General features: G+C 43.4%; 1 protein-coding gene across 3 annotated transcripts in view; it reads right to left on the reverse strand.

Annotated features, from left to right (window-relative positions):
* The window catches only part of LOC124794863 (tyrosine-protein kinase transmembrane receptor Ror-like), a 659017-nt gene that overhangs the window by 20928 nt on the left and 626000 nt on the right, over window positions 1–12089 (reverse strand). For all 3 annotated transcript variants that reach the window (XM_047258536.1, XM_047258535.1, XM_047258538.1), the window contains exons 8-9: window positions 8788–8961; window positions 6537–6695 (exon numbers count right to left, since the gene is read on the reverse strand). In XM_047258536.1, the coding sequence (XP_047114492.1) occupies window positions 6537–6695; window positions 8788–8961 (333 nt within the window). The remainder of the gene's footprint in view (window positions 1–6536; window positions 6696–8787; window positions 8962–12089) is intronic.

The following is a 12089-nucleotide window of genomic DNA, read 5'->3' on the forward strand; positions in this document are numbered from 1 at the left end:
TTCGCAGCAAATTGATAGGTCCAGACGTGTTTTGATAGAAACATGGTGATCGAATCGATACAAACGATAATTACTTTAATAAGGTTTGTATTTTCGATGTAGCGACTTTTCACATTTCCGGGAAAGTAAACAGACATTATGAGCGGGTCTTTAGTTCAGCGAAGCCATATATCGTCGTTCACAAGATAAGGGACAGGCCAAAAGTGAATGTATGGTAAGTGGCTTAATGGACAACGCAGTTATTGGAATTTTGTTTTTCACTGAGCCTACCATTACTGTAACAGTCTACCTGGACATGTTGGAGCTTCACCTTGAACTTCAGTTACAGGAATTTAACTATGGTTAATGTTTCAACACGATGGTGCTCGGCGATACTGAGGATTATTTGTTTGCTACTTCTTGGATGAAACCTTTCCGGACAGATGGATCAGTAGCGACTGTAAAATAGAATAGCCAAAACTTTCAGCAGCCATAATTCGATTTTATGTGGGGTTACGTTAAGGATAAAGATCTCATTTCACTAGCGCCTAATGTGCAGACTCTTACGGCACAAATCTGTTTGCTGTAGAGACGATGACAAAAAACATGATGACAAAGACTTGAAAATTGAGTATCATCTAGACATTCCACGGGCAATAAACGAAGTACATGTGACAATGTATTTAAAAAAAGCAGTATGTGTTACCTTACCATTTGCAACTAACCGCACACCTATATCTGTCTAGGACAGCATATCTCTTTAGAAAAATTTTCGTAATCATGTAAAGATTTTATGCTCACCCTGTACATTGTCGTCCAAAGATTGTAATGTATCGGCCCGTGCACGATCTCCAAAGGGCCGCAGGCAATGTTATTTTTCAGGGGGTCATATCTCGGATTCTATTGATCACAGAGACAAAGGGTCAAATGTTTTGGATAGCCGTTGGTGTAGCAACCATTTGTAGACCTATCGGAAGAACGGGCATACTGTAGCTGTCCTTCATTACGGTGTCAAAATTCAAACGTTGCACACGTCCTCCATCGCAGACAAATGGTGCATTGGTTGGTTCTTTTGTGTTAGGTGTAGTCGAGGGTGGATGTTGGGTGGCTTATAAAACACCTTTTGACCACGGGCAGTTCCTGAGAAAAGCTCAAAAATCCATGATGTTTGGGTACGAAAAGCATTAATTGTGGGGGTGTCCACTTCTAAAATTTACATTTGTGGCATATCTTTGAAATTTTTTCCGTATGATCTTATGACGTTATTCTTGGATAATTTCGAAAGTTTTATCGATATTCCAAAAAATAGAAAACAATCTCTGTTGAGAGTGTTTTATTAATAATGACGTGTTACCCGCATTTTTAGATTATCTTGAACAGCAGAGTCCGCAATGGCTCTTAAATATGACTAATGCGGTCTCCGCTGCTCAAGATAATGTGGAGATGCACTAGCCGCGCTAAAGACGTCATTATTAATAAAACACTTGTAACGTATCCTATGCTCTTTTTTTTGGAATACTGAACAGCTGTTGCGGCATCAGGCCAAAACTATCCGTATCTTTATCCTTAATCGAGATCCAGAGGTTCAAAGTTACCGTACTTATACAGAAAGACGCAAGAACAGGTTTTTAGCCGTTTTGAACCACAGGTCGCCATTTTTTAAATAACTAACCATAGCAAATGACTCAGATTTCAACTGTACATTATTTAGACATTCATCTAGGAACACCATCCGTTTTCGAAAATCTGTATCCGTTGTCAAGATACACCCGAAAAACCATGATTCTTGGGCACTAAAAGTACCAACTGCTGGGCTGACCGCTTCTCTAATTTCTGTTCATGGCAAAACGTAGAAAGTTTTACTATATGTTCTTAAGACAATGTTCCCGGAGAAACTTGAAACTTTTTTCGATATTATGATCCATTACCAAAATTCAGAGGTTGAAAGTAATCGCAGTTGTTCAGCTAATATCCGGTCTGAAGCGAAAATTTTGTTTTAACTGACGTAGTGAACAGATGGCAAGGGTTCTAGTGTTATCAAAAGGGTTCTGAGGTCACCAAGCTACGGTTTTAGTATTTTTTTCACCAATAAAACATAGCGCACAGTGTCTGTACAGTGGACACTTTAGCCTATACAAATATGCCCAAGGTGGAGCGCCAGTGACAAAAAGGGGGCTACAAAGGATATTAACGTGCCCGAAACTAACTTAAAATTACGGCAAAAGTTATGTAAAAATGGAAAGACTGCAAATACAAAAAATGTGTCTAATAACAGTTTTACTCTTTTAACACACAAAAGATAAGGCGGAGTTTTCGATGAATTCGTATCGATGAGCAAAGTATCCAGAAAAAATGTAAAGCAAACGATTTTATGTTAACCTTATATTACGCGTACTTGTTTGTTACTCATACGTATCAAAGTATATAAAAATGTCGAAGTATATAAATAAACCGTCAAAACTGTATTGACCTATAGAATTCGCTTTATATAAGAAGCACACCAGTGGAAGAATGTTCCTGTTGGAAACTAAGAAAGACTTTGCCAGAAAATGGGGAACCAGCTGCGCCAGTCCTCATTACGCCTTCCTCAACAACAATTTTGACATGCCAAAATATTTGCACTGTTTGTGCTGAAAAAGAGTAGCAGAGGGACAAAAATGGTTCAAATGGCTCTAAGCACAATGGGACTTAACATCTGAGGTCATCAGTCCCCTAGACTTAGAACTACTTAAACCTAACTAACCTAAGGACATTACACGCATCCATGCCCGAAGCAGTATTCGAACCTGCAACCGTAGCAGTAGTTCAGGACTGACGGGTTTAGAACCGCTCGGCCACAACGGCCGGCTGCAGAGGGACAGTGACGGCGGAAGAGAGAGGAGATAGTGCCAGTGGGAGAGAAAGAGTGATTGTGAGAGAGAAAAGCTGGCACTCAAAGTGAAACAGAGATCGATGAAAACAACTGCAATAGGAGTTAAATAGAGAGGAGATACTGCTGGTTAGCCGACCACGCCATTCAGTGGGGCCTGCACTCTTACCCGCCTTCAGTAACCATAGCTCTGTCATCAACAAAAAATGACTCTGAGCACTATGGGACTCAACATCTTAGGTCATAAGTCCCCTAGAACTTACAACTACTTAAACCTAACTAACCTAAGGACATCACACACACCCATGCCCGAGGCAGGATTCGAACCTGCGACCGTAGCAGTCCCGCGGTTCGGGACCGCAGCGCCAGAACCGCACGGCCACCACGGCCAGCTGTCATCAACAAATCTTGATATTCTTTCATCTTGGACATTAGTCCCACTCCTCAAAGCATCTTTTATACCGCTCATTGCTCCAGGTCGGGTTATTTTTTTTTGTTGGTCATCAGTCTACTGACTGGTTTCATGCGGCCCGCCACGAATTCCTTTCCTGTGCTAACCTCTTCATCTCAGAGTAGCACTTGCAACCTACGTCCTCAATTGTTTGCTTGACGTATTCCAATCTCTGTCTTCCTCTACAGTTTTTGCCCTCTACAGCTCCCTCTAGTACCATGGAAGTCATTTCCTCATGTCTTAGCAGATGTCCTATCATCCTGTCCCTTCTCCTTATTAGTGTTTTCCACATATTCCTTTCCTCTCCGATTCTGCGTAGAACCTCCTCATTCCTTACCTTGTCAGTCCACTTAATTTTCAACATTCGTCTATAGCACCACATCTCAAATGCTTCGATTCTCTTCTGTTCCGGTTTTCCCACAGTCCATGTTTCACTACCATACAATGCTGTACTACAGACGTACATCCTCAGAAATTTCTTCCTCAAATTAAGGCCGGTATTTGATATTAGTAGACTTCTCTCGGCCAGAAATGCCTTTTTTGCCATAGCGAGTCTGCTTTTGATGTCCTCCTTGCTCCATCCGTCATTGGTTATTTTACTGCCTAGATAGCAGAATTCCTTAACTTCATTGACTTCGTGATCATCAATGCTGATGCTAAGTTTCTCGCTGTTCTCGTTTCTACTACTTCTCATTATCTTCGTCTTTCTCCGATTTACTCTCAAACCATACTGTGTACTGATTAGACTGATCATTCCGTTCAGCAGATCATTTAAGTCTTGTTCACTTTCACTCAGGATAGCAATGTCACCAGCGAATCGCATCATTGATATCCTTTCACCTTGTATTTTAATTCCACTCCTGAACCATTCTTTTATTTCCATCATTGCTTCCTCGATGTACAGATTGAAGAGTAGGGGCGGAAGGCTACAGCCTTGTCTTACACCCTTCTTAATACGAGCACTTCGTTCTTGATCGTCCACTCTTATTATTCCCTCTTGGTTGTTGTACATATTGTATATGACCCGTCTCTCCCTATAGCTTACCCCTATTTTTTTCAGAATCTCGAACAGCTTGCACCATTTTATATTGTCGAACGCTTTTTCCAGGTCGACAAATCCTATGAAAGTGTCTTGATTTTTCTTTAGCCTTGCTTCCATTATTAGCCGTAACGTCAGAATTGCCTCTTTCGTCCCTTTGCTTTTTCCTAAAGCCAAACTGATCGTCACCTAGCGCATTCTCAATTTTCTTTTCCATTCTTCTGTATATTATTCTTGTTAGCAGCTTCGATGCATGAGCTATTAAGCTGATTGTGCGATAATTCTCGCACTTATCAGCTCTTGCCGTCTTCGGAATTGTGTGGATGATGCTTTACCGAAAGTCAGATGGTATATCGCCAGACTCATATATTCTACACACCAACGTGAATAGTCGTTTTGTTGCCACTTCCTCCAATGATTTTAGAAATTCTGATGGAATGTTATCAGACTCATATATTCTACACACCAACGTGAATAGTCGTTTTGTTGCCACTTCCCCCAATGATTTTAGAAATTCTGATGGAATGTTATCTATCCCTTCTGCCTTATTTGACCGTAAGTCCTCCAAAGCTCTTTTAAATTCCGAATCTAATACTGGATCCCCTATCTCTTCTAAATCGACTCCTGTTTCTTCTTCTATCACATCAGACAAATCTTCACCCTCATAGAGGCTTTCAATGTATTCTTTCCACCTATCTACTCTCTCCTCTACATTTAACAGTGGAATTCCCGCTGCACTCTTAATGTTAACACCGTTGCTTTTAATGTCACCAAAGGTTGTTTTGACTTTTCTGTATGCTGAGTCTGTCCTTCCCACAATAATATCTTTTTCGATGTCTTCACATTTTTCCTGCAGCCATTTCGTCTTAGCTTCCCTGCACTTCCTATTTATTTCATTCCTCAGCGACTTGTATTTCTGTATTCCTGATTTTCCCGGAACATGTTTGTACTTCCTCCTTTCATCAATCAACTTAAGTATTTCTTCTGTTACCCATGGTTTCTTCGCAGCTACCTTGTTTGTACCTATGTTTTCCGTCCCAACTTCTGTGATGGCCCTTTTGAGAGATGTCCATTCCTCTTCAACTGTACTGCCTACTGCGCTATTCCTTATTGCTGTATCTATAGCGTTAGAGAACTTCAAACGTATCTCGTCATTCCTTAGTACTTCCGTATCCCACTTCTTTGCGTATTGATTCTTCCTGTCTAATGTCTTGAACTTCAGCCTACTCTTCATCACTACTATATTGTGATCTGAGTCTATATCTGCTCCTGGGTACGCCTTACAATCCAGTATCTGATTTCGGAATCTCTGTCTGACCATGATGTAATGTAATTGAAATCTTCCCGTATCTCCCGGCCTTTTCCAAGTATACCTCCTCCTCTTCTGATTCTTGAACAGGGTATTCGCTATTACTAGCTGAAACTTGTTACAGAACTCAATTAGTCTTTCTCTTCTTTCATTCCTTGTCCCAAGCCCATATTCTCCTGTAACCTTTTCTTCTACTCCTTCCCCTACAACTGCATTCCAGGCGCCCATGACTATTAGATTTTCGTCCCCCTTTACATACTGCATTACCCTTTCAATATCCTCATACACTTCCTCTATCTGTTCATCTTCAGCTTGCGACGTCGGCATGTATACCTGAACTATCGTTGTCGATGTTGGTCTGCTGTCGATTCTGATTAGAACAACCCGGTCACTGAACTGTTCACAGTAACACACCCTCTGCCCTACCTTTCTATTCATAACGAATGCTACACCTGTTATACCATTTTCTGCTGCTGTTGATATTACCCGATACTCATCTGACCAGAAATCCTTGTCTTCCTTCCACTTCACTTCACTGACCCCTACTATACCTAGATTGAGACTTTGCATTTCCCTTTTCAGATTTTCTAGTTTCCCTACCACGTTCAAGCTTCTGACATTCCACGCCCCGACTCGTAGAACGTTATCCTTTCGTTGATTATTCAATCTTTTTCTCATGGTAACCTCCCCCTTGGCAGTCCCCTCCCGGAGATCCGAATGGGGGACTATTCCGGAATCTTTTGCCAATGGAGAGATCATCATGTCGGATTATACGAATTGAATTTTGACTAAGTCTTATTGATGATTTTGTACATTTTTGGTGGATTACTTTAATAATTCCTCAGTGATTTTAATGCTCGTTTAGCAATGAGCAGTTAGCTGTACTGACCTCCTCGTTGGATTGTCCGTAGTAGGGCTGCTTGCCGAGGCTGAAGATCTCCCAAAGGACAACGCCGAAGGACCAGACGTCGGACTCGAGCGTGAAGCGGCCGTACAGCACACTCTCAGGTGCCATCCAGCGCACCGGTAGCATCCGCGACCCGCCCACCTGCAACAGAGGGTGTGGTTTACTAGCGGTGAGGTAATCACTTGTAAAATTTTCATATGTCTCAGTACATCCCTATTCTAACAAGGCACAGATTCAATAAGTGACAGTTATCCAGTGTGTTGTGATCGATGAGGAAGCTATTCTGTGTACACTAATGCTCATAAAGTAAGGATAATTGCAGAATGTGGCGCCACACAACGTGGAACTACACAAAACTGGCGCTAATAGCATAGGCACATAGGGAACACACATGACACAGATCTATAAGTCCACGGTATTGGTGATAAGTTGAGAAAAACGTCCCGAAACACATGTGCTAAAAAAAACGCCACTGTTTCCTGCGCTTGTACCCCGTCATCAAGATGGGTTATGATCACCATGCACACGTACGGAGGCCGCACAACTGATTGGCATACTCTGGATCAGGTGATCGAGCAGCTACTGGGGTATAGCCTCCCATTCTTGCATCAGTGCTCCTGAAGTGTCCAGGGCGTTTGAAGACGTGCAGCGATTCGTCGACCGAGAGCATCCCAGACGTACTCGATGGGGCTTAGGTCTGGAAAACAGGCAGGCCACTCCATTCTCCTGATATCTTCTGTTTCAAGGTACTCCTCCACGATGGCAGCTCGGTGGGGCCGTGCCTTATCAACCATCAGGAGGAAGGTGGGACCCACTGCACCCCTGAAAAGGCGGACATACTGGTGCAAAATGACGTCCCGATATACCTGAGCTGTTACATTCCTCTGTCAAAGATATGCAAGGGTGTAGGTGCACCAATCATAATCCCACCCCACACCATCAAACCACGATCTCCATACACGTCCCTTTTGACGACATTAAGGGGTTGGTATCTGGTTCCTAATTCACGCCAGATGAAAACCCGGCGAGAATCACTGTTCAGCCGGCCGGAGTGGCCGTGCGGTTCTAGGCGCTACAGTCTGGAGCCGAGCGACCGCTGCGGTCGCAGGTTCGAATCCTGCCTCGGGGATGGATGTGTGTGATGTCCTTAGGTTAGTTAGGTTTAATTAGTTCTGTTCTAGGCGACTGATGACCTCAGAAGTTTAGTCGCATAGTGCTCAGAGCCAGTCACTGTTCAGGCTATACCTGGACTCGTCCGTGAACATAACCTGGGACTAACCTAATGATGTACTGTGTTCTTGACACCAGGCTTTACGGGCTCTTCTGTGACCAGGGGTTAGTGGAATGCTCTTGCAGGTCTCCGGGCGAATAAACCATGTCTGTTCAGTAGTCTGTATACTGTGAGTCTGGAGACAACTGTTCCAGTGGCTGCAGTAAGGTTCCGAGCAAGGCTACCTGCAGTACTCCGTGGCCGACTGCGGGCAATGATGGTGAGATATCGGTCTTCTTGTGGTATTGTACACTGTGGACGTCGTATACTGTAGCGCCTGGACACGTTTCCTGTCTGCTGGAATCGCTGCCATAATCTTGAGATCACACTTCGTGGCACACGGAGGACACGTGCTACGACCTGCTGTATTAGACCAGCCTCCAGTCGCCCTAGTATTCTATCCCTCACAACGTCATCAATATGTGTCTTTGAGCCATTTTCAACACACAGTCACCATTAGCATGTCTGGAAACGTCTGCACACTTACTCGCTGACCGTAGTCTGACATGCACCAACACACCTCTGCCTAAGTGGGCTGCAGCCAGCGCCACCGTGCGACGACCGAGGTCAAATGCACCGCATGGTCATACCCCGAGGTGATTTAAACCCGCAAACCGCCCACTAGAGCGTTGTTTCACCTACGGCATTATCCTTAATTTATGAGCATGTGTGTATTATTGGTAGCTGTTCTTTGTAGTCAATGTATTATACGAACTGTCAGATTCAGTTTAGAATAATTGGCACCACACACATAAAAGTAGTTTACATAGTTAATGTTCGCATTCAAAACTAGGACAGAGGAGGCTATTCTGGATCAGAACACATGGGCAACACTGTAACTGTAATTTTGAATTACGCGTCCTGTATGATTAGTTTCACACAAGAAACTTTTAAGCTGAGTGAAATGTGCAGGAAGAGATGGAGAACAACATGGAAGTGCTTGATGTTAGCAGTGGTGCTGACCTTGTAGTAGTCGCAGGTGTAGACGTCGCGGCTCATGCCGAAGTCTGCGATCTTGACGCAGAGCCCGGCGCCCACGAGGCAGTTCCGCGCCGCCAGGTCTCGGTGCACGAAGCGCTGCGCCGCCAGGTAGCTCATCCCGTCCGCCACCTGCCGCGCCACCAGCAGAAGGGACTCCTGCGTGAACATGGGTCAGTGCAAACGAGGCTCCATTCTTATTAAAAAGGAGGTGAACACAACGTTGATTTACTTTCCTTTTGTGAAATACAAGGACAATTCATTAATAAAGCACACAACCACATACGGCAATGAATACTGATTGATTGTACAACCTTATTAGCCAAATCGCACATACGAAAACAGATACTAGTTTCGACCGTTTCATGTCATCTTTGCAGCTGAAATATATTGAAAGGGAGAGTGACTAGATAGAATTTGCATTCAACATTAATGGTACGAGGGTCACTCCAAAAGAAATGCACACTATTTTTTTAAAAATACAGTGTTCATTCTGCATTCCCGCTTGTTTTCAAACGTAGTTCAACCTGTTCCCGTGAGTGGCGCCGTCACAGCATGTCTTCAATATGGCTGCTACATTTGGCGTTCGTCAGAAGCAACGTGCTGTCATAGAATTCCTGTGCTGTGAAAACGAGACAGTGGGAAACATCCACAAGAGGTTGAAAAAGGTGTATGGAGATGCTGCTGTGGATCGCAGTACAGTTAGTCGGTGGGCAAGCAGGTTACGTGATGAAAGCGGGCACGGCAATGTGGAGACTGTCCTTGCAGCGGCACGCCTCGTACTGCACACACTCCAGACAATGTGCAGAGAGTTAACGAATTGGTGACTGCTGACAGACGCATCACAATGAACGAATTGTCACGCTAAGCTGGGATAGGGGAAGGAAGTGTTTGCAGAATACTGAAAGTATTGGCGTTAAAAAAGGTTTGTGCCAGGTGGGTTCCCAGGAAAAACGGTATGCAGCGAACTTTTGGAACAGTACGCGAATGGTGGAGATGAATTTCTTGGAAGAATTGTGACAGGTGATGAAACATGGCTCCATAGTTTTTCACCAGGGATGAAGAGGCAATCAATGGAGTGGCATCACGCAAATTCACCCAAGAAAAAAAATTCAAAATCACACCTTCTACTGGAAAAGTTATGGCTACGGTGTTTTTCGATTCCGAAGGATTCTTGCTTGTAGACATCATGCCAAGTGGAACCACCATAAATTCTGATGCATATGTGACGACACTGAAGAAACTTCAAGCTCGACTGAGTCGTGTTCGACCACATCGGCAAAAGTAGGATGTTTTGCTGTTGCACGACAATGCACGGCCACATGTCAGTCAAAACACCACGGAAGCGATGGACAACACTGAAACACCCGCTTTACAGTCCTGACCTGGCTCCATGTGACTGTCATCTCTTTGGGAAACTGAAAGATTCTTTTCGTGGAACAAGGTTTGAAGGTGATGACTCCTTTGTGCACGCTGCCAAACAGTGGCTCCAACAGGTTGGTCCAGAATTTTACCGTGCGGGGATACAGGCGCTGGTTCCAAGATGGTGTAAGGCAGTTGAGAGAGATGGAAATTATGTGGAGAAATGAAAATATTGTCCCTAAAGGATGTATCTACACACTGTAAGACTTTCAAACATGTAGAATAAAAGATGGATTTAAAAAAAAATAGTGTGCATTTCTTTTGGAGTGACCCTCGTATTTGCAAGGATTTAGACAAAAGTTTTGAACAGTACGCACCAGGATATTAAAAGTAGTCCCTAAGATAAGAGGACACTTTGTCAGCTATTATAAGAAAATGAAACGCCTACAGCCGTCCTTATTTATTGTGTAGCTACCAGTTTCGGTGCTTCATTGTGCCATCTTCAGACCTTAGTTGATGCTTAAGTTATTATCACGCTTCATCTATACGCTGCATCAGTGGCCAACATAACTGGTTTACGCAGACTGTCTGTAACTGTTACAGGTAGTCTGCGTGAATCACTTATGTTGGGCACTGATGCAGCGCATATGTGGATCGTGATAACCCCTGCAGCTGAACTAAGGCCTGAAGATGGCGCATTGAAGCGCTGACGATAAATAAGATCATAGTGAACGGCCGTGGTCCCAAAGACCTCCAGTGAAAAGGCTGGACATACAAAAAATCTTGTCAACTGGCTGTTAACAAGCAGCTGTTCGAAACTGACATGCGTTGTTAACAGCCAACTTATCTTAGACATTGCTTTTTATATTCTGGTATGTACTGTTCAATAATTCTTTTAAAACGTTTTTGTAAATATCATTAACGCTGAATGCAATTTCTGAATTGTCACCCACCACTTATCTTGCTGAAGACGACCGTCAATGGTCGAAACTAGTAACCTATTTTTCTATATGCGATCTTGGTTAGTAAATATTTTACAAAATATCAATATTCATTCAGATAACAGATTCCTGTTTCTACTCTGACAATAACAGGTACTGAAAAGATATACAGCATTATTATAAATGACTGAAACGATTTCATAAATTCACTCTAGTTACATTAATTGCTATACTGTCACAAACACTCCACACACATATAGAAAAACTCAAAAAGTTTTATACAGCTGCAGTCACATTTCAGATTTCTGCCATGAGAGCGCAGCAGTGAGAAATTAAGCAAGATGGTGACAAGCGACAAGAAAACTTACGATGACCTTGAAAATTACTCATCTCACTCTGCTCTGACAGTCAAAGTCACTTCAGAACAAAGTTAAACGAAGATCCACCAACTGCCATCTCCATATCCGCCGTTTAAAGCGTCAATATGGCTCTTAAAGAAGAAATCAGTGGGTTTACCATCAGTGAATGAAAAAACGGGAGCCGGCCGCGGTGGTCTAACGGTTCTAGGCGCTCTGCTACGGTCGCAGGTTCGAATCCTGCCTCGGGCATGGATGTGTGTGATGTCCTTGGGTTAGTTAAGTTTAAGTAGTTCTCAGTTCTAGGGGATTGATGACCACAGATGTTAAGTCCCATAGTGCTCAGAGCCATTTGAACGATTTGAAAAAACGGTTGAACGTTTGCGGTCGAGTTTCGTACGTAACACACAGAAATCGACGAACAGAACAAGCAGCTGGGACCGACAGTGTGGACTTCACGTACCAAAAGGATGGTGCTCCACTTCGTCTCCATTACGATGTTCCTGAATTCTTAAATTGGAAACTGACAAGTAACCCCTTGACGGCGAGTCGCGAAAGAGCAGTAATGTTAGCGGCATTCGATGCCCCACATATTGTGTGCCATGCACCCACAATATTGGCTGCTAAT

Source organism: Schistocerca piceifrons, chromosome 4, assembly GCF_021461385.2.
Source record: "Schistocerca piceifrons isolate TAMUIC-IGC-003096 chromosome 4, iqSchPice1.1, whole genome shotgun sequence".
Lineage (NCBI taxonomy): Eukaryota > Metazoa > Arthropoda > Insecta > Orthoptera > Acrididae > Schistocerca > Schistocerca piceifrons.